The 24,490-nt window shown below is 31.9% G+C and overlaps 1 protein-coding gene across 2 annotated transcripts in view; it reads left to right on the top strand.

Annotated features, from left to right (window-relative positions):
* LOC124355061 (sodium/potassium/calcium exchanger Nckx30C) overlaps positions 1–24,490 on the top strand; it is a 495,401-nt gene that overhangs the window by 129,067 nt on the left and 341,844 nt on the right. Inside the window, exon 2 of one of the 2 annotated variants that reach the window (XM_046805974.1) lies at positions 12,890–12,913. The exons of the other annotated variant lie outside the window; for it this stretch is intronic. Coding sequence (XP_046661930.1) covers positions 12,890–12,913 — 24 coding nt within the window. The remainder of the gene's footprint in view (positions 1–12,889; positions 12,914–24,490) is intronic. 2 annotated transcript variants of the gene reach the window in all.

Here is a 24,490-nt window from a genome sequence, read left to right on the forward strand (position 1 = left end):
AATGTCATTTTAAGAGTTGTTTCCCCATTGGATATACCCCTATTATAAGTACGAAAATATATTATGCTCCTTCATATTTCTGTTCCGTTTACTGTATACTTCTGAGAAATTGAAACTAACTGATTATGTTTTACTTTAAGAATTGATTGTACGTACATACTGTAGTATCATTCGTTTAATGTCTCAGTCAAATAATGTATAACAAATAAAGTTATGTATACAAATTAAGTACTGCTTGTTGGCCGAGCGTTAGCAAAGTATATCACTGGTTCATTTGTATCCGTACAGCCGCGGGATATCTCGAAAAAACACTGACGTATAAACTTGAAATTTTGCTTGAAGCTTCATGTGTAACCATGGTGGCATGGAGCGGTTCTGGAATAAATAAATTTGTAAACAAACTGAGTACAACCATGTGAGATTGTAACATGTGACATTTTAACAAATGAAGGTCACTTATACAGTAAAAATAAGAAACAGTAAATTGAAAGTCAGTGTTAAAATTTGGTGACAGGATCTGATTTAAACGCACTCTTGCATTGTATTACTCTACAAATATACCTCGCAGGATACTTTATTATTTAAACACTGCTATGTAATCTAGCTCAATGAAAAAATGTAAATATATCATGTGGCAAATTATATCGGCAAAAAGGACATCTGCAGACTTAATAGTTTTGTAATACAATTCATTTCTACGCAAATAACAGTGAGCTCTGAGATGTTCCATGTCCAACTATAGAATTTGGCTGAGCGCCATTGAAGTCACTTAGTAGGCTGATAAAATTTCGTTTTTGACAGCCGGGGGGATGCAAAAATGTATTTTCTGTATGTTGTATGTCTTTCTGACTGCAGGGCATATAAAAAAAATGATATGTAGCTTGACATTTTGCATGCAATCTTAGCAAAGTATTTTACGCGACTCCTGCCTATCTTGTCAGTATATAAGCAAGTATAAATTGCATAAATTTCAAATGCTTTATTGCGTGCACTCCCTATAAGAATACAAATTTAAAATATAAAGACAAAATACACTTAACGGAAAACTTAATCTATTTATAAAGGTTTATTAAACGTGAATTCCTTTAATGGCGTGAAAATTATGGTATGTACAATGAGTATGAGTGCCCTATATAGTCTTGTTAGCATATGAGATCAACTAATCTTTAAAGAGGACTTTGACTAGCCAATGGACAAGAGGAATTATGGGGCCTACAGAAACACGTGGATCCGAACCACATAGTTATTAGTCTCGTGTATAGACTGGTTGTCAAGGTCGATTATTAATTATTCAATCTGAGTCAACCTGAATATACCAGGCTTCTCTATGCCCAAACAGACTGGAAACGGCATGCAAGAGAAGAAAAGTATTGGGTGGGATGGAGAGGGTTGAAGGGAGGGAAGAGCCGAAGGGAGGGAGGGATCCCTTCAATTGTTGATTACCGTTGGGAACGTTGAGGAATTGGATTGACCAAAAAGAATCAAACGCTGTTTCCTCCAATTCATATCATATTTTACATACGTTTTCCACCAGTGTTTCGGGCTATTGCCACAGATTATGATACTGCTGCATCACAGATTTAGATTTTTTTTAAACTTATGCGAATGAAGGTAACACAATTTATCCATCTTGGATATGAGTAACTACTTTGGGGTTTATATTTTAGACTTTCTACCTCATGGTGAAGTAGATGCCACTTCTCGATACGTTGTATGTATGATTGAAATCTATAAATAAGCGTATCCCGATGTGGACTGGTAACTGGGAACTTTTCTGCAATTTTGTGGGATAACCCAGTTTATTATAGTTAGTCCCCATGGGAAAACGAAGGTATTTTTAAACAAGATATACTCCAATCGATTTTAGCCACCATAGATTAAAAGTAATCCCAAATTTTAGGCTTTTCCATGAAAAGATTCCAAAACTATATACGTTATTTTTATAATAATATTTACTATTTAAAGAAACATTAGTTAGTATTAAAAATGTTAATTCTAACTATGTTAACGTTGTTAATATTAAAAAGTTAATCTAATGGATATACTTTTTTATAGTTGGAGTTGTACTCAGACTCATTCAAAATAAATATTACAGCGTTTTAGTAAACAATTACAAATTAAACTTCAGTATATAATATAATAAAAAAATATTTAAATTCTAAGATTAAGAAGTAATGTTTTCAAACACATGTGCGTAAACAGCTTCAATGCAAATAATTGTGAGTTGTTATCACGTTTTGTGGGTACGATTAACAGAAAACATTACGAACAATTTGTTGAAATTACATTTTAAATTTCTGCTCCTCTTTCTTTGTATTGGGTTTTAAATTTTTTGGTATTTCACTTTGGAACCTGAAAAGTACTGCGCAAAATATATTGGAATATATGCTATATATGTATATATTTTAAATGTATTGAAAATTGTGAAACAAAAACTAATAAAAACACAATTTCGAATAATAATAGATGCGTCGCATCGGTACATTAAATTTGGGAGGCGAATCAAGTAGAATGGGACTTGATGGAAACCCTTCCTTGAGCGACGCGTTAAGCGCGTGGTTACCTTGCAGTATTAATGCTACCCTTTTTAATGATGCGTAAATCATAGTAAATTAATTAATCATAGTAAATTCATTTCATCATAAATGAAATGAACTGACTTAGTTTGCGGGCACGTATTGAATCTCGAGAAAACAAACGAAAAAATAACTTACACAATATATTGCAACAAACTTTGCTTTTATTATAATACGGGTTGAACATACTTAAAATCTCTAAAAAAGGAGTTTAATAACTCATATATAAAATATATTACATTGATATTGTTGATTAAGCAAGTAACATATCTAGTTTACAAATGTAGCAATCAGAATGATATACGCTTTTCGTAACGTGTGTTTATTCTCGCATTAAAAAACCTTAATCCGGAGATTTTATCTTCAAAGCGGTTAATTATGCGGGTTTAAAAGCACAGCTGGCAATCATCATTGTGTACTGATGTTACTCTAGGACAAAAAGTCAACCAGATTTCAATAAAACCTTACATAAACGTTATGGAAAATGTTTATACTGTAAACACAAAGTTTACTTCACACGTATAACAAAAGTTCGTTGTAAAACATACAATATTATTTAGTAATCAATTCATAAGCAATAAATTTTAGCAATTAAGGTTTTCTTGGTGAAATTTTATTTTTAATTTATGGTAAGTGTTTGGTAAAAACATTGTTAGTGAATTTTCATAGATACTATTAAATAAGCAAAATTAATAGAAGAATTTCAGAGATTAATTATGAGAGATTGTTACGGTTCCAGTAGTTGAAGTTTAATTATCTACAATTATTTTCTAATGTTACGAAAATTGGGTAAATATGAGAAATTTAATGTAAAAGTGCATTAAACGTACATACATCCTTAATTTCATTCAGCATAACCTTGTAATATAAAATTTACTAATATGACATAGAGTTAAAACGCATGCGAATCCATACGGAATAGAAATTTAAAAGCATGGAGCACACACAAGATGTTTTGAAGTTTAAAAGAATTATTACATTTTCCCACAAATTAGAGGAGCAAAACTTTTTCTACGCGTTACACATACGTATCTTGAAGGTACGGGAAAACATCTTCCATAGTGGAAGATATATATAGAATTGAACAAACATAGTACTCACAAAATGTCTATACAGTTGTCCAAAATAATATGTAAAATTTAAAAATATTCAAAAAATTAACTTCAAGAACAAAGGAGATAGCACCAAACTTAGAAAAAATGGCAGCCTGTGATAAAATGCAGTATTGCTCACTCTTGCTCAGACTGGAAGTTAGTTAGTTTAGTTTCTGCCAATCACGATGCAGATTCCCCCCTTTTCCGTCAGGTGTACAGGAGGATACGTATTATTGAAAGCTAGTCTCTGTTGACTGATCGTGACGATCTGTTCATAATAACGTATTTAAAAACAAAATACACACAGAGGGATTTATGGAGCTCAATAAAAGCCACAATATTTAACTATTATTTTTAAAACTTATTGAAAAGAATAGAAAACCTATTTTAAATTTGCCTGAAGAATTAATGAAAGGCTCATTCCACGTACGTAAGTATTGGAAAACTATTGTGGTTTAACGGATTCCGTATGAATTGTCTGAACGTGAAAATATCCCGTTTTAGGTTAAGTTCGGAAGATTATTAAAACACACACACACACACACACACACACACACACACACACACACACACACACACACACACACACACACACACACACACACACACACACACACACACACACACACACACACACACACACACACACACACACACACACACACACACACACACACACACACACACACATATATATATATATAAAACCGGACGTTTGTTATTGCTTTATAATGTAAGCAACGTCTATTGCTCACAACTTGTGAGGTAGCACTCAAACCTGAACTATTAAGATATTTAACTATCTTAGGTTCTTGGACGATTTTAAGTATGTTTAAGTATTTCAAATAACGTTTATTTGAACAATATCCTTGAATTTTGGAGGAAGTCTACCTTTATGAACCTGGGCAAACGTGTTAACTTTCAAATGTGAATAGAAAAGCATTTTGGTTATTTCTTTTATCAATATTTTAGGATTTGAAAATTATTTTCATAATTACACTTTTCCAAAATAAAAAAAGATAAAAAATGATGTTAAGCAATTAACATATTTCTTATTTACTTGGCGAGAATATCAAAATTAAATTTCAAATTCACAAAATCGAGGACTTTTTGCTATTGTAGTAACGGACGTTAGACACATTGAAACAAAACTTTCTGACCTAAAGTTTGAGTATAATTGCTACTTATTCTGAACAACCTTTCTTGTTGCACAGTCCAACAAAACCTGATAGTCAATAAGGTTTTACAGCGCTGTGTTTGAGAATTTACTGCATTATGTCACAGCTTCTGAAATATGAAATGAATGAATTATATTTTTGGGGTTCTTTGAACGACTATACAAAATATTATACATTTTGTTAAATTTAAGTACTAATTAATTTGTGCTGTACGGTAGTGTTTCCAGCGTGGATGTTATTTGCGATTGGCGATTGTATCAAAATAGAGGGAAAATATGAAGCAAATACATAAACTTGTCTCTTCCAATATAGGATTTTATATAATTCGGAAGAAAGTGATAGGGATGCTTTATCTACAAGAAATAGCTTCACTTAGGAAATGTGGGATTTATATTGAAAATTATGGTCACTGGCCAACGTGCAAACTATGAAATAGCGTTTTTTTTCAGGATAATCAAGATAAACATCATAGGGTCCTAAATTCATCTTGAACTTTCCGTTTGGAAATTACAGAAGAGTAAGGATACTGGAAATACTTATAAGCAATAAGGTTTCGAAGTGCGTATGGATGAGCCTTGACATACGATTGCGATGCCTATCACACAAAAATTCCTGTACACAAGAAGGAGGGAAGAGTGGCGGCAAGGCTGTATACGTCATCATCTGTCGAGGCTATTGTGCCGGAAGTGGCTGTCAGCCGGAAACAGTATCTGTCATCGCTTTGTTCTTAATGTATCCTGAGTAACAGCCTGCTTGAATTTCTTGGTCTAACAATTCTTCTGAAAATCTTTGTTGATGCTGTGATGTTTATGTAACATCTCCCGCAATCATTGTACAGTACTCACTTGTTGTCTTGTAAATATTGTATGTCTTGTATACAGTATTCTTGGAAATATTGTCAAGGATATCACTCTAATTTTGTACTTGCGTAATCACGATTGTAGACAACATTAAAATCACCAGTATAAGGTTAGTACGTTACCTTCTAATTTGTTGTTTTTTCGTTTCGTGTGTATCTTTGAAAAGAGATAGGTATTCGTGTTGATAATATACTGCAATGTATAAAACTGAGGATATTGATATTGCTTTAATATGGCTAACTCTGTTGGATTGGATAACTTAAGGTGTTGGGCATATATTAACAGGTACAGATTGAATAAGGTAGGTATGGTATATACTCGTTTTATTAAGGAATCCAGAGGACAAACAAGTTGGAAATGGTGCAGACCTGTTGTTTCACGTTGGGTTCATAAACAGAATCAACAGAACATTGAATAGATTATATAAAATATCAACAGTATATTTATATGTTGTTTGATTTTCTCTTAAATAAGCTATAAATATATTGTCTTCTATTGTTGATGTTACACACTGTGATTCAAAATCTATTCACACTATAAGGAGAATATATTGGACATATAATTTTAGTCACGTGATATTGGATGCCATAATATATTCCACTAAATTTAAATTAGAAAAGTAGTGCGTAATAATAGAACCATCAATTTCAGGTGCGTAACCGTAATATTGAAATCGATTACTCAAATTTAAAAAAAATTGAAAAAGATATGTTTAAAAGTAGTGTAATTTTCTTATTAATTCTTGAAACATTAAGTTATTTATATCATTTTTTTAATTGTTAAATAAGATTGTAAAATTTGTACTACAACTTTCAGTGCATCCAGCAATCAAGAGCTTTTTTAGTGCGTGTAAATTTTCTTTTGCAATGACCTGAATGAACCTTTTCTCAAATAGAGAAAACCTTCTGATTAAAAAGAATCCTATGTGTGTAAACCTTCTACCGAGGGTTTCCTCAAAACGTGCAAAAATTAATTACATACAGGGATTTTTTATAACTTCTTATACTTAGTGGTTGTTACAACAGACTTCATACATCACTGACAGCGATTTAATTAGTTGTAATAACAGGTAACACCTCGCTTTACGGCCTGTTGTACAATCCATACAGTAAGCCTATTACCAATGTAACTCGTTTATAGTTTGCTATTCAGTGATCGTGCAAAATACACTACACGAACTTTATACATTGATAACTATCAGAAGAGAACTACTCACAACGTTCTCGCTACACTCCTTCATGTAGGTCTCAGGAAAACCAAGAACGGATTCAATTTAACTTCCTTCTTCTCAAATGCCTACTGTATCTACTGTTTACTGGACGGCTTGTCGCTTGTAATTACTTATAAATCGCTTTCCATTGGAACCAAACTGAGTTCTATAATTAAGAGGACACTAGGCTTGGTACTGAACGGTAAATGCTAGGACAGGACAGCAATCCCCCTTCGGATACAGTCACCGATTCCTTCGAAGGACTTCCCTTCTGGCATTTCCATGTGGAGAATCCCTTCATAAGTACAGTTCCACAGATAAGGTCTCAGGGTTGAACCCTAAGTGCATTTGACATGATCTACTTCCCTGGCGTTTCCTATGCGCTAACCACATAACCCGTGAGGGCCTTATGTAAACGTAACCTAATAGAGACGTTTCAAATTGAAAATATTATATTTTTCCTGTTAATATTTCTGGAAACATTTAATACACTTAATGCGTTCGTTATTCCTCAATAAAAATGGTAAAAATAACGTACTAGTAATGCATTATGTGATTTATAAGTATTTCTTTAAATGTTATATATTCATAATGTTTATTTGGCACATTTATTGTCACCGAATTACTATAAATAGTCGAGGATACAAAATGTTTTTACATTTATGAGTTATTTTAATATGGTTATAAATGTGGTTTTTTATAAAATTAGTTTTGTATAATAATTAAAAACACACCCGTATTGTATGTAATTTATTTTATTATATATTTTTATATAATGTTTAGACGGCTTTGACATCGTTTGACATACCGTAACCTGAGTAGAGAGGAAAGACTCTGCTTTGAATATCAGATGAGGAATAATATTTTCATATCATACAATTTCCAATCAAGTGGCCGTCTCTTCGAAAGTACGATATTCATGTCGTCCAGGACCATACGACATTTTACGCATTGGAAGCGACTGAATATTTAATAGGCATAGGGTATCCACAGATTTGTGGGTTGTGTTAAGCGTCATGATGCCGTATCCGACACGAGGGATGCGAGTTATCCGATACTGAGGGTGGTACAGGAGTTGTTGTTACCGGTATCACAGTAGTTGGATACTGAGGTGACTCAGATAGTGTAGACTCCAATCTCAAATCGTTTATATCGTGCTTGATATTGCTGCTTAAACGAGTATGTTGTGGTACATTTACTTAGAGCAGGGTCTTGTCGTTACCGAGTTATTTTCCTCTAATGCATATTTAAATCTTTATACTCTGTATACCGCCACATATAACGCGAATTTCAACCATTATATTATGTATACTGCCACATTCAACGCGTATTTCAATCGTCATATTCTATTTAATGCCACTAAAATACACATTTTAATCATCATATTCTGCATCCTGAATCCAACGATTATGTTCCGTTACGGTATTTGTAGAACTATAAGAAACTAGGGATCTGGTACAGCTTCTAAAGTTCAGTTTAATATTATCTCTTTTTGAAAGTTACATTCTTTACATTTTATAAAACTTTTGCATAGTTAAATATTTATATATATATATATATATATATATATATTTATGTAATTAATTGATAATTACTTTTGAAAATAATTTGTACGAGGAAGTTTTTGCATTCATTTAAAATTAGTATAATGTTTCTCCTTTTTCTATTTAATTTTTGGAATGATGTATCATAACATAACATAGTAAAATATACATAAAATTAAATTGCATTATTTTTTACTATCAGATGTTACAAGTTATGAAAATAGAACACTACGTTTCTAGGATTGGAATCTATCCTCTACATCAGGTGCAAAACGCATTTTTACACCCGAAGAAGACGGTGCATATTAATCCTCATAACTTAGTGCTCTATTATTCTAACATAAATAACAATGGAAATTGTTCAGAGTCCTCTTATTTGTTCAAATAATCAATTCTCAATAATAAGTTTTAAACAAAAAAATAAATGTAAAGTGTTATTTTTTATTTTTGCGTCATACAAATATGAAGTTACCATTCGTAAATCAATAAGTGTAGTGCGTACTACTACAGATGAAGTTGTGAACAAGTTTGATCCCCATAGCTCTTTTTCTGGAGTTTTCTGGAGCGCGTTTAAAGTACAATTCTTAGTACAGGTTTCGAGAAATTTAAACAAGAACGGTGAATTAAGACAACCCCGTTAATTAGAACAATATATTACGTTGAAACTAATGTAGTCACCACTAGAGTTCCGTAGTCAATTTATGTCGTATATGTTTGAACTTTAAGTCATTTCAACCTATATAAATGTATAAAAACTATTATTTCGAAAAACTTGCAATATATCTTGGTAAGAAATTGTTTAGACTTTATAATCATGAGCAGTGGTTATCATTACCACAGTAATGCAAAGCCTGATTGGGTATTATTAAATATATAAATGAAAATGTTCTTCAATAAATAAAACAAGCACCTTTAACAGGATCCTCAAGGTAAACATTTAGCATAAATAATATGATTAGAGAAATGAACACAGTTTTGACGAATGGAGTTATACTGGACAACGAAACGTGTGTGTCACCGCCAAATGCAGGCTGCAGGCTTGCAACCCAACATTGACAAATTACTCGCCTGCCATGATTGCCACCATTGCAGATTACTTGGACCGCCATATGGCTTTTACACAATGGGGTTGAAGTAATCCGTACATCGTATTGGGAATCCATTACTAATGCGTTATTGATGAAAAAGTAGCTATTTTGTCGAAAACATAATCTGCTGAATCTATACAAAATTAATCATGGACTAAACACCCTATGAAATCTGATATAGCTTGTATAGTGTAGCCAATTATAAGTGTGAGAGGGTTGGAACGATGTTAAGGCACGGAGGCCAGGTCTGTAAGTCAGGTTCAACTACCCTACCCAATTTGCTCCCCTAGCGAAATCCCTTACTTGTTACTTCAATAATTGCCACCAAAGTGAAGATTTCATCGTGTGGCAGTAGACTTTCCATTGATTATCCTTCAGAAATTCCTATTTACAAGATATAATAATAGTTCTGTAAAATATCTTCATCAATAAACTGTACAAAGTGAATTTTAATATATTTCAAAATCGAGTGTCATTTTGAAGATGCAGATCATGGGATTCTAGTTTAAAAATAGTTTATAATAAAGTTACTCATATCATAATTTTTTTTTGACTTTTATGCTTCTATAGGCTAGTGATATATTTTTATGTCCTCTGTAGTATTATCATAGATGTAGAAATATCCTGTTTCCTTTGACATATGTGATGAAATTTATACATTATGTGAAATTTCGGTACAGTAATTATTTAAGATGAAAATTAAATTTCTATTGTTGAAACATCTTACAAAGTTGTTATAAGGCTGGTGCATTTGGGTAACAGGTATAGATCGTAACTCTTACTCATACATGAGACTGACAGATAACAGACCGTTAATTTTAGAGTGTCGTAAAGAAATAGGGTTCAGTTTAAATACAAATGTTTGTTAATATAATCACTCAACTTCATGTGTTAGAGTTAAATAATTTGACTAGATTTGTAAGTAATATAGCAGGTAACGCAACGTTCCCAGCAAAACTCAAATAAGTTCAGAATTAAGTAAATTTCGCTTTTAGTAACATTTTTTCGAATTATTAAACATATATTTTTGAAAGACGTACGTTTATCAGATTCAGAAAAATTCTTGGAAAAGCTGTGAAGGGATATAATATGCAAGTGATTACAAATACATCACACCTACATTTCTCCCTAGTTTGCAGACTCTAAAGGGTTTAGGGTTCAACGTAAAACACAATTATTCATTATGAGGTAACTTTTTATTTAACACTTAAGTGTGAGACTCTTTCGAATAAGTGAGACTCTTTCCAAAATTTGTTAAAACTTATTGAAAAGAGTAGCATTTATTTATTTATTTTATTCACCAAGGGCATACACCATTTTACACTGTTACAAAAAATAATAAAGATGGCCAACAAGTGTAACAAGATTAAAAAAACAAGTATTAATAATTAAATTATGTGAGACAACTATTATATAATAATGGAGTTCATGCAAAGAAAGCAAGCAACAACTACTATACTATGCAAGCGAAAACAAGAATTCAAATTTAAATCATTAGAAAAATAACTTTAGAAAAAATAACAATAAGTTAACAGTATAAAAATAAGCAGAGAAAACAAGCAAATAACTGTAATAAAATATGTAAATTTTAACAGAAAAATAAATAAATAAATATATATATATATAAAATAACAATGTAACGATATAACAATAGACACAGATAACAAGGAATAAATATGTATGACAATAACAACGTAAACTAAATGACAAGCTAACAACAAAATAAATTATAAACGTAGCACAATGGAGGATGAGGCAACACTGATCAGGCTTTCATCAGCAGCAGCACGCCGAACCGCACTCAGGGCTGCAACAAAGAGGTCGACATTTAATGTCTTATTGTGACAAAAACGCGATTGTTTTTAATGTGTTATTATGTTGGAGAGTCTCTTTCCTAATGTTAATTTATTGAGAGAAAAACAAAAGTGCAAAGTTCCTTTTTGGGATACAACCGATAGTTGGATACTAGTATGGATGGCTTACTAACTATGTAAATATTTTGTAAGTGATTTGGATCTGAGAATTTCCATCTCAGTGTCTCAATAATCATGTCATCATGTGTTATTATATCAACTGATATTTGTTAACTTATAATCATCCCCAGAACTCCCTTATACGATGGATAAATACAATTTGACATTGGAGACTGTATGTCAGCACTGCACTGGTACAGGCAAGAATGGAAATCCCGTTAGTTTGGTCCTAAAATTATACTATTGCATTTATGAATTATTAATGTTATAAATTACAATAACCTGACTACAAAAACTAAATATTTAGTCCTAGTTAAAAGCATACAAACATCACTCCCTCGTTACATTCTAACACTCACCGTTCAATACAAATTTCCTTAAAATATGTACTTATTTATGTTTGCATCCGATAACTTCCCTTTAATGAGCCTTTGTTTAATATAATAATTTATTTGGAATCTATGATAATATATTCTGTCATCATGTCGTAGATAAAATGTCTTAAATTATTTTTTTAATCAATGCCATTTATGTACTTTTCGTTTGTTTAGGTTTTGTGTTGGTTTTTTAACTAGTAATTAAAAACCTATTTGATGAATGTACGGTGTAAACACACGAGACATAATTACTTATTTTGGTAGAGCATAGATAATCATAGATTCGGAGTTCATTCATGTTCTCCTGTTCAAAATGTAGCAGTAGGGATAATACTAGGGTTGTATAAGGTCATGTTGTAGAGCTAATAGAGAGCTGTATTGTTCTGATATTTGTATAAAGGGGTTCCTTATACGCCAGTGACATTTTTACCAATTACATAAAACATTTTTTTAAAGAAAACGATCCAAACCCATTGGATAACTTAAGGTAAACTTAACCTTTCCGGGAATAGAACCTGAGACCTCTTGGTAAGAGATCCGCAGCCTTACCATGAAGGTAAAATGTTCTTATCCTACATTTCAGCAAATGACGGCTGGATTGCAGAGTTACCAATTACGTATTTTCCTATTGAAAGCACGACTTTTAAGTAAATATTTCCTATCAAAAACTATCCTTTTTTACATTCGAATTAATTTCAGTGTGATAACTGTTATCAGTGTGGTGGTGTTTCGCGTCTGTTACCTTGGTGTATTAATGTGTGTAAGGGTGTGTGATAAATGTTCCCCTGTTTTGTCTGTTATGACTTGGGTCCACATGTTAACATGTGGGAAAGTAACCTAGGTGTTCTATGTTCCACGATGTGTTGAGTACTCGTACAACATTGTATGTTATGTGTGAGAGTGGCGCTCAGTGTTCCATGTGCTATTGCTCCTTGTGCTAAGTCCTCCATCTGTGTTTGCCATTTCATGACTCCTCATGTTTATTTCAGCACCAGGCCGCTGCTCATGCACTGGTGAGTGGAAGCTGTATTTTAAGTTTGCTTTTCGCTTGACTTCTGCGCTTTCGTTTGTGTTTACTTCTACTGTCTATCTCTGTTATTGTTTTGTGTTGTTGGCTTATGTGTCTGCTTGCACCTGTATGTGGTGAATGTGTGTTTCCCCTCTCCACAACAATATGAGAATGCTACGTATTTAGAATTAATATGGTCTTGACAATGTTTTGGATACTGTCATGTTCTGTTAAGATTAATATAAAACACGTCATAGAATGCTGTATTAAGTTAGACCCCTAAACAACATTTTAAATTTAATTAATGCTTTGATTAATTATTTACTGTTATGCCTTACTTAGTAATAAAATAAGAGGTGATTGTTTTTTGGTATTTGAACTACTTGATCAATATATCATATTAATGCATATTGGACAACGTTTTAAACTGAATCACTTGCGATGTGTGAATTAAACTAAGAACTAATAGTAAAGTTCCTAAAAAATGTGTTGCTAAATGCAAATACATTAGTCTCGAAAATTGAAATAAGCAGTTTCTTCAAGAGATAAGAATAGTCTTACAGAATAAAAATAACGTACGATTACATTGCACTGTTAAAAAGTTAGTGATGTAGAACCAATAGGTGCTCCTGTGGATATAGGAAGAATGAGGTTGCTTACATATAGACAGACAGGAATATTTCCTGTCCCTCAAGGGATAGGTTTCAATAACGCTCAGCCAATTTATTATTTATGATTTATAATTAATTTTAAACATTAGGCACTAATGTTTCTGTAGTTTTATTCATTTCATCACTAAAATGTATTGGACTGATAATTAGTTTTATTTCCCGTGTTGGGTCAGTAAGTCCCGGGTCCTTGTAAGTTTCATCGTCTACACACCCCAAGCTATGTCATTATACAGAGTATAGTATTTTTGGTTAATTTGGTTAAGATTTGTTAATCTGCTTTGGAAAATCACGAAAAAACAACTAGTGTTCTCTGTTCTAGACCTAAAAGCTTTAGTAAGTGACATGATAAAAACAGATTGAACATAACAGTAGGTACTATTTTGGTAACTATCCTCACTTTTCTCTAGTACAATGCGGCTCGCCATTCAACCCAGTTTGTCATACTCGTATGTTTTCCATTCTGCGATGACTCACATCTAAGTCGTTAGCACATCTTCTCTCGAAACTGGTTTAAAAGATTAATAAATATAAGATTAATACTTTACGCAATGAAGGATATTTTTCCCACTCGTGAAGAATATAAGAAAGTAGCCATAGTGTAATATAGGTTATAAACTAAAATATAAAATAAAATAACGCGGGAAAATAGCCATACAACTTTAAACTACTAATCGCAATAAAAATGCTCTTATTTTTCATGTTTTTGTTTTACAAGATTATGTGCAAGATTATATTTATCCTCCTTTTACTTCAGGACATGTCAGTAAATTCTTTCTTAAATATATATCAGAAAGTAGACACCCGCATTAAAAAAACTTTGTTCAGCCAAATTTGGAATAAGATTCACTTATTGCAAGTTGAATCTAAATATTACTTATTGTCCATCACCCACATCAGAGTTATATAACCTGACTATATGATGGAAAATTCACGTAAATTATGCAGTAGGCATTTAGCAGATTGCAATAGTTTGAAGCATTATGCAATGTATATAACCATACAATTATGCAGAACAGAGACGTATGGTTGAGCCATACCGTCATGTATCACACTGTATTCACGATTACAATGTGCATACCTCAACCTCGTCAGTCATGTTAATTCCATATCGTAAGTCATATTCAAGACTGTCGTGAACAGTTTGATATCTTTACATCTCTGCACTAATAGTTTTATTGTCTTCAATTTAATACACCGAATAAAATTTATTAATGAAGTTCTCTCCTAAAAATATTATACAGTATATTATTATACACGATGTACCAATCTTTTCAAGTATTATTCCTGAACCAAAAGAAAACATAAATATATTCCAACATTCCAAAACTTAATAGTTAATTTATTCAGTCGCCATTTTGTTTTTTTTTCACTTTTTCACCATTACGAGCCGCACGATTCTCGAGAACAGATACAGCTGGGAACGTGAAATTTGGAAACCTCATCTCCGAATTTAAACAATCACCAAATCCTTCCTATCCCCTAATTGTGAACACCTAATATTTTACATGATAATCTCCTAAGTTAAATAAACCCCCTGATTAACTTATTGTATACCCTTCCGTAAGTTTTATTTAAAAAAATGGCGCTTTCTTAACATTTTAAAACGTAGATACACACACAGTATTACAAGGCAAAAATATTTGTATTCATTATTTTAATAGTGTAACTATTTCTAATAGTTCAATGTTCTTATAAAAATAAAAGTTAATAATATTTCAGAAGTGTTGGAGATTTGATCGTTTAAACTACATATTTTTGTGTTAATAACTTGGTGATGTAAATATCTGAGGGTAGCGTAAGAGTAAAATATGCAAAATGGTAAAAGTTTCTAGTCTTATATCTTTAACTGTAACCACCTATTAACAGGCTTTTACCTCAATAACAGTTATAACAGCACAGTACTAAACACATTGTAGAACACAGTCTGTTTTATTTGCCTGAAGATTTCATTTAAGTCAAGCAAAAAAGAGGGTAAATTACCTAAGGGAATGCCTCTACGTTTACATGTTTTAACTCTTTCGATACTCCAGTTAAACCCCTCAATAACTAACATGACTGATCATTAATTTATTTCGTAAAATAAATTCCTTAATCGATTCTATGAATTGGTTTTGTGTGCTTTTACAATAAATTTTGGGTCTCGAACAATAAATAGTTTCGTGATATTTCCCTATCCATGACAGTTTTACTAATTTAATGTTTTTTATTCATTGAATTGTATGTCTAGTGGTTGATGAAAACGTTTTCCTCAAGTTTGAAAGCTAAATAATTTCTTTAGAGATAGCTGTAGAGAAAATATCTTCAGTTTAACGTCCGAAGAGGCATGGTACACCTCAAAAACGTTTACGCTCTTATTTTTTTCGTGAAAGTATAAAAGAGGTTTCACTTTAAAGGCATGATGTATGAGGTTTAAACTGTTATTACAGGTTTAAAATCAACATGACTGCCTGTACAGTCGACTCTTAGTAATTAAAATATTCATATAAGAAATTCCTCATGGTAATTGGCTAACACGCAGAATCTCGCATTTGGACGTTAATATCAGATTGACCTTAACAGTCAATTTTCCTCGTGGAAATTTAATGATTGATGGAAACACATTGATGGAAAACAAATGTTTAATAATCACATTTGGGGTTTATTAGGAAAATTATTTTTTTATTAAGAAGTCTTACACTTGTACAAATCGTGTACAATATACAACAGAATTTTTTACATAACCATGAGACATCTACTTCATTATATAAATTAAAAAAGACTTTACATTCCAGAAACTAAAAATTTGATCATTTAACATTAACATAAATACAGATTTGTAAAAGTTTACTGGGAGTACACTCATTCTTTCCGTAACAGGCTTTGGAAAATAAAGCGTTCCATGCGTGGTGCTAATTATAAGGATCCTTCTGGTTTGAATTAATTACATTTCCGGTGCGCATAGTTGGGATTTATTGTTACACTGAAAAAAGACGTATGCGTAGTAAGAACTGAGAAGTACGTCGAAAGCGTCTACTTCTAGCAGTTTTAGTCTACTTCCGGTTAAGCACTGGGGTAAAAAGTCCCACATTCCGGCTGTACCGCACTATTTAGTAAATGAACTTTGTTGCTAAATATCCGTTGTACGTCAAACTGTTTTTGATATAAAGTGTGAACAAACTAAAGTGGGATACACACAGGAAAGAAATTTACGGACTCACCTCTTAAGTTATTAAATATATTCGTAAATAAACTTCTTACAATCTCCATAGGACTGAATGGTTCATAGAAACTATTTATGGCCTTCTACTCAATATAATATACATTTCTAATGAGTTCATTAGAGAAAAGAACCTCCGAGAATTGTCAGCGACGGAATTGCCACGAAGAGTGCATAATCTTAAAAATACCTCTTATTCTTTTCTCCAAGTAAAGACATTTTTGATGCAGGCAAATTTTTAAGTCGCTTATAATCAATAGAATTGCTTGTTTATAGGCTAATCGTTATGTCATTATTTATTTATAGATGGCTTACATGAATTATATAGTATGTTAATAACAATTACTAATAATTGTTCAGAGTTATGAAACTTCTATAAGAGTATGGACACTGGCAATAAGGGGTCAAGAAGCGGTTTACTCAGCAATATTTGTAGAGCCGTGGATTAAATTTTATCAAATATAAGCATATGAAGACTGGCAATAAGGGGTCGAGAGGCGGTTTACTCAGCAATATTTGTAGAGCTGTGGATCGATCCTCTCCCGGGTTCCGGTTTTATAAATTATGAACAAATGAACACTGACAATGAGGGGTCGAGAGGCACTTTATTCAGCAATATTTTTAGAGCTGTGAATCGATCCTCTCTTGGGTTTCGTTTTAATCAAATATGAGCATATTAACACTGGCAATGAGGGATCGAGAGGCGGTTTACTCAGCAATATTTGTAGAGCCGTGGATCGACCCTCTCCCGGATTTCGGTTTTAATCAAATATAAGCGAATGAACACTGGCAATGAGGGGTCGAGAGGCAGTTTACTCAGCAATAATTGTAGAGCCGTGGATCGATCCTCTCTTGGGTTCCGTTTTAATCAATCATAAGCATATGAACACTGGCAATGAGGGGTCAAGAGGCGGTTTACTCAGCAATATTTGTAGAGCCGTGGATCGATCCTCTCTTGGGTTCCGTTTTAATCAATCATAAGCATATGAACACTGGCAATGAGGGGTTAAGAGGCGGTTTACTCAGCAATATTTGTAGAGCCGTGGATCGATCCTCTCTTGGGTTCCATTTTAATCAATCATAAGCATATGAACACTGGCAATGTGGGGTCAAGAAGCGGTTTACTCAGCAATATTTGTAGAGCCGTGGATTGATCCTCTCTTGGGTTCCGTTTTAATCAGTCATAAGCATATGAACACTGGCAATGAGGGGTCAAGAGGCGGTTTACTCAGCAATATTTGTAGAGCCGTGGATCGATCCTCTCTTGGGTTCCGTTTTCATCAAATATGAGCATCCAAAAATGTTCACGGGTTCCGGTCTCCCTAAAACTTTCGCAGTGAATTCATCACGTTAAAATCAACGTAAATTGGAAACACTAAATAATAATTTTTGCACAAGCTGTGTTAATTTTCGAAATATATTAAACTGTTTTATTTTTGATAAACGATTGTTATATTGTTTATACATTTTACGTTGCACTGTCACCAGTATTTTCATTAATTTTTTTACATATTTTTGTTTGAAAAGAATGTTTTACAACATACCTTTTACACACATTCTCAAAAAAATTAGCCTATTTGATTTATAATATTTGTATTTATTTCGTATTCGTTGAGTACCATACAGTATTTGTATTTGTGTATGTTAAGCTTTCCATTAATTTACCAAGAGGTCGCGCCTAGGAAGACGAATCACGTGGGACTCGGGAAAAAAGTTTGATGCAAGAAATATTCTATTGTTGCTATTATAACACGTGAATTAGTAATATTAGAGGGCTTAGTGTATTAAATTAATGATAGCTCTCGCTCACTTATCACTAATTCCTCCTATTCTTTCCACAATAGAAAGATAAAGTTTTATGTCTGTACTTTATAAACTAAGTAAGGGTGTATGAATGGAAAAAACCTTTCCTCTGGGATTAAAACATTCATTAGAAATTTCTTTACTCCCATCCTGTGAACATTGTTGGTTTTTGAAAAATGTAGAAAGTAACTGAATGGGAAAAAGTGCAAAAAAATAAAAAAATAGCTTTTTTTGCTAGAGTTATCGTATTTTATGGGAAAACGAAATTTTCAACGTTTGCATTAGTTATAACATCTCAAAATTTGTGATAAAATCGATCAAAGTGAATACTGTTCTTCTGAATTTAAGTATACTTTGCATATAAAAGGTCGGTGAGGATTAGTATGTATCAATATTTTGCCTTAGACGCATAGAGTTGAAGGTTGATAACATTGTTGGAAACAGTCCCAAAGTTTGAAACTTGGAAACTCGCTAACCACAAGGACCTTTCACAGCCCAAGACAAATTCTAAAGGTGAGGGTTTTCAAAGATTATTATTTACGTTGATTCAGTTTCCAAAAAAAAAAAAAAAAAATGCTCCTTTTAGGTTAGATTCATCTAAACTTTTATTATCTAGAGCGATCTAACAGCTTAGTTGGAGCCTCAACACCATATTAGCGCAGAGTTTTTCAAAGCCAACCTTCTACCAACTGAAATAGTTGTACCTCAAATTAAGCAGGAGAAGTTACGGATGCGGACTTAGACATCCAAAATTATTTTTTTTATAACAGTGCACTTCCAAGCGTAAATGTCCATTTACATTTTACACAATTGATTTATTCATTTATTAAAATAGCTCTAGTATATGCAATTACAATTATAATAGCTTTGCAATTTTAGCTGTGCCCAGTTTAACGTGAGACTGACTTTACACTGTAGGGGCATCCACTACTAATATTCTCGTTAGTACCCTAATATACACTATATACACTACAGTAGAGGCATCTGTTGCTAATAGCCTTCTAAGTACTAAGTACCTAATGTCCATTAACGTAGAGGTATCTACTTCTAATATCCTCGTTAGCACCCTAATATACACTATTAATATCCTTTATAGTAGTCTAATATTCGCTACTGTAGGGGCATCCTTCTTACTAATAGAACTAAAAAGGATAAAAAACCTTGTGCTAGTGTAAATCGAAAATAAAATAAAAATAAAACTACTAAACAAATTAGAAATACAAAATTTAATTACATAATTTTCGAGTATTGTGTAACTTATTATAAATAACAATCTCTTCGTTTACAAGAAATGGATTACTTGGTTATAATAAACATTTTAATATTGGATTTATAGAGAACTAATGTTTAAAAACCATACAAATGTCCAAATATTATTATTAAAAAAATTGTTTGCATACATGTTGATATCATACTTTATAAATAGAGCAGATAAAGGACTAAACAATTCGGAGCCATTAATGTATCAGTGTACTATTTTAACTAAAATTTAAAAGGGTGAAATAAATAGAGACATAATAATGAACAATTAATAACACTGTTCATTTTTGATCACGGGCCACGGCCAACTATTTAGTGTATTATAAACGATGCTATAATAATTGTCGGGTACACAAGATTGGATTTTTTCCCTACTTCGCAGAAGTGAAACTAATTGTATTGTTGTTTATACTGCCTTCCATTCCAGAATCTCATTAGAGTAAACGACCTTTGAGAGGACTCGCTAACGTTCTAGGATCCTTCTAAAGCTCCTGAACTTATTAATAGTTCTACCCCTCACGAGCCTCTTTTTACTCGTTTTAGTAACGTTACTGAACCTTTTTATAGTCTCATTGATCATAGTAACAACTGGATGCTCTTCAAGGTGATTTTACTGCAAATTGTGCGCCTTGTTGTGTTTCATTGTAGATTTATTTTCTGTATATCATTATTATTCTTTAATTTATATTTATTACGTTGCTGTAAACTACAGTCTAACTTTGTGAATTGGATAACCCGTTGGAAATAAAGAATCAAATGTGATGAAAACGTTGTTCGTTTGTGTCAGGTTTTTTTAAAAACTAAAACTGTTCCAGCTTCTTAAAATCCACTACCTTTCCTTGAAGCAAAAAATATAAACACGATGTTGGCCACACATTGCGAATTTATGCACTTCAGTTAGTATTTGGGAGTATTTTGACCCTCCCCAAAAACCGCAGAGTCATTTTTCATATATCATACCCACTGTGAAGGTTTTAGAATACAATACATATGTAAAAGATAACTAAAGGGATAGAAATGTTTCAAATTTATAAAATACAACTTCGTTTAGTAAAATTTTCTAAAAAAACATGGTTTAAAAAAATAAAATTTCATTTAAAAATATCATACATCGAAAAACATGTAAACCTCTGAGGTCATATTCTTACATTTTGCAGTTTTTGCTCAAGCCCGATTACAAAACTTTGTTAAAACTTCTAATTTCAATGCTTGTACATTCTTGTGAACTGATTAAAAACTTTTAACATGTATTTTAGTCTTTAGGGAAGTTATATTAAAGAGAATGACTCTTTTTCAAAAGCAAAATATGACCCAAACAAACAAAAGCCTCTTTAAAGCATTCAGTTCCAATATACATATCAAAATCTGAAAGTATTGAAATTACACAAAACTAAAAGTTAGTTTAAAAAAATTATATGTAGCTGAAACATTTCAACTTGGTATAGTTAATTGAATAAAAAGTAAACCTACTTTTGCCATTATTTCAACATTACTACAAGGTTAGTAGTCTGGGTGCAAAGTATACGCACACAACCAACCTTTACGTGAAATCAATAGACGAATTTCCTCTATTGATAGTTTAGGTGGGGGTCCACTAAATAGAGGGTTCGAAAGGATCAAGAATACCAAAGGAAATATTTGTAATCTAACTTTTAGAAACTATATTTTTAACGCAAACCATTATCGTTAAGCTTTAGTAGCTAAACAATGGATAGTTCTGGTTGTAACAGCAGATATAAACCATCCATCGCATCCCGGCCTATACGCACGGAATGTGTAATTTGCACGTAGTATGGGGTGGAGTGGGAGCTGTTTACGCATAAATATTTGCAAAACCACCGCATGGCCGTATCTACTACATACGGGTGTTTTATACCTTTCGAAAATCATTCTAGTAAATTGCTTTCACATTTTACTTTTACTACATAGCTTAATAATAATAAGTAAATAATTGTAACCACATATTTGGTTTTCATTGAGTTTGTTTCTTTTGTTTTAATAAATATGAAATTTTATTCTATTATAACTAATGAACAAAACAACTTTATGAACGAACTTAGTAAGCCTTGAATATAAAACGTTTTGCAAGAGTTCTTGTAGAAATTCTGACCTTGTTTAACAAATACGTTTTAACTAACAATGACTTTGGATTCCTAAGAATCTAAAGGACTAAAAATGACATGTACCTATGCAGTCGTGAAGTTATTAAAATTACAATGTTTCTTTTACTTTTATAAAGAGAACAGAAACAGTATGTCATTTAGTACATAACTATTACTATAATATGAAGGACAGTCTGATATTATATTTATGTTCGGTAATAAAAAACAATTTCAGCATCATTGTACACAATTGATAAACATTTTAGTTCATTAAAGTTGCATCTTGCTTCCGTTATAGTAAGAATTCAATTATTCGTAGTTAAAAAAAGAAAATAACATCAATTTAATAATGTAATGTCGTATATTTGATGTATTCTGCAAGATACCTGGATTTGTTTGAAATTGATAGAGGGATTTTTCAAAATAAAGAAATAGATTTTCAGGCGCATTAGTTTTGGTGGTCAAAATAAAACAAAAGGGTTAAAATATGAAATCATAATATTTTCTTAATTTATAAGTTTCCTAATGTGAAATAATTAATACCGACCATCAGACACATAAATACTAGTTTATACCATCGTTAGACAAATAAATAAAAATACTGCAAGTAGGTCAGCTGACGCTGATTTAATATTGGTGTAAACATATTTTACATATGGTTTTTAATTGTGTCAAGCAAAAAAATGTGATATGAGGAAATCAATTATAACTTCATATTTTAACCCTTTTGGTACCCATCTATTAACCTCCACCAAAACTAATGCGACTGAAGATCGATTCCTTTCTTAGCAGAAATTCCTCTATATATTTAAATAAATCCCAGATATTTTTGTTTAAGTGATGCAAGGCTCCTTGACTAAAAACCAAATGAATGCCGAATTTCAAGATCCAACGTGTAGAGATCCTTTTCAATCCAAATACAGGAGGAGCTAATGTTACTCTCAGTTTATAATTACAATTAACCCCTCCCCCCTTCCCTCTTGACTGATTCTATGATCCCTCGCTCAGTCCACTTTGTCATACAATACAAACTGCCAATTACAGAGTTTCCACCAGGAAAAAGCGAAAGAGAAAGCGCCTCAATTAAGGGTAACTACATCAATTTGTGTAATTCTTAGAGGAAAAAATAAAATAAAAACGTAAATTTAATTTAATGCTATTTAAGACCATTATAAAAAGAGCTTGAACAACACATTTTTGTTATTTATTTTTTATGTAATTAGCATTATATAACATGTTTAAACATATTTCTGAAACTTACGGTAAACTTTTAATAAATTGACCTAAAGAATGCGATTGTGTTGTATATACACAAAGACATTTTAAAACACGTCCTTTAAACGATGTTGTGTTAGCATTATTCAATGTTATAAAAGTATAAATTTGTTACTAAAAATTGTACATATTTATATAATTTAAGTTTTATTGACATAAGTTTTACTGTCACTCCGAAAACAGCCCAATGGTTCTTATCCAAAGTAAAAAAGTAAAACTATTTTCTCTTCACACAAATACGATACTAAAATAGTCCAGCTATTTCAATAGCACATATGTTATTATGTTTTTGACACGTTTAAGGATTAGCTCAATTTTATCAACGCCAACATTAAGAAATAACATTTGGCCATTTAATTGCAATGAGAAGAAAATTCTTCCCATAGTAATATGTAAAAATGCTAATCTAACATTTTATTTTTCTTATCAGCTTTGAGAAATTTTAACTGACAGTAATTTTAACTGTCAACTGCGAAAGGAGACATTAACACAAATTTAATGGCAACTAGCCCATTCGAGGTAAATAATAAAACCATTAACATTACGTGGACATTTTTGTTGCGACGTTAAAACCTCTTTCGTTGAGTACACATTGCCTACAAACTACAAGTATATACTTCTAACTTACAACAAACTCTATAAACAAACTTTATTTAAAAGTTTTTACGTAACATTCTGATTTTTATTAAACTCTACTAAAATATACTTGCCTACAAAAGCTTATGACAGCACTCTATCTTGAAAATAGTGATAGTTCTGGATAGACATTTTCTTTACAATACTTAATTTTATATGAAGTAGTATAGAAGAATAACTTATGCGGATAAGAATAAGAATAGCGAACCAACGGAACAGCAGTGGAAAGATAGACGAAAAATATTTGACAAAAATGAAGCAAAGGAGACTGAGAAAAAAATACACAAAACTTAGAAATAATAGAAATGATCATTAAATATGTTTCTTGTCCAACAGCTGGAACAATTCGGCTGAAGAAGAAATTCTGAAAATTTTTGCCTGATTATTTCAAAATTCAGAGAAAATAGTCGAAGGTACTCTAAAGTGATTATGGGAAAACAGGGAAATGGACAAAAACATACCTCAGAGAGCCAATATTTCTCACACTAGAAAGAAGAAAGACTTCTAACACGTACAATTTACTATAAATGGTTATTTTGAAATGTTTAATGAACTTTATATTAAGGATTTTCCACTCTTCCTCTAACGTTTGAAGCAGAATACAAGGAATAGGAATGTATTATTTTTTTACTCAATTA

The sequence above is a fragment of the Homalodisca vitripennis genome, chromosome 2 (genome assembly GCF_021130785.1).
Source record: "Homalodisca vitripennis isolate AUS2020 chromosome 2, UT_GWSS_2.1, whole genome shotgun sequence".
Taxonomy (NCBI): Eukaryota; Metazoa; Arthropoda; class Insecta; order Hemiptera; family Cicadellidae; genus Homalodisca; species Homalodisca vitripennis.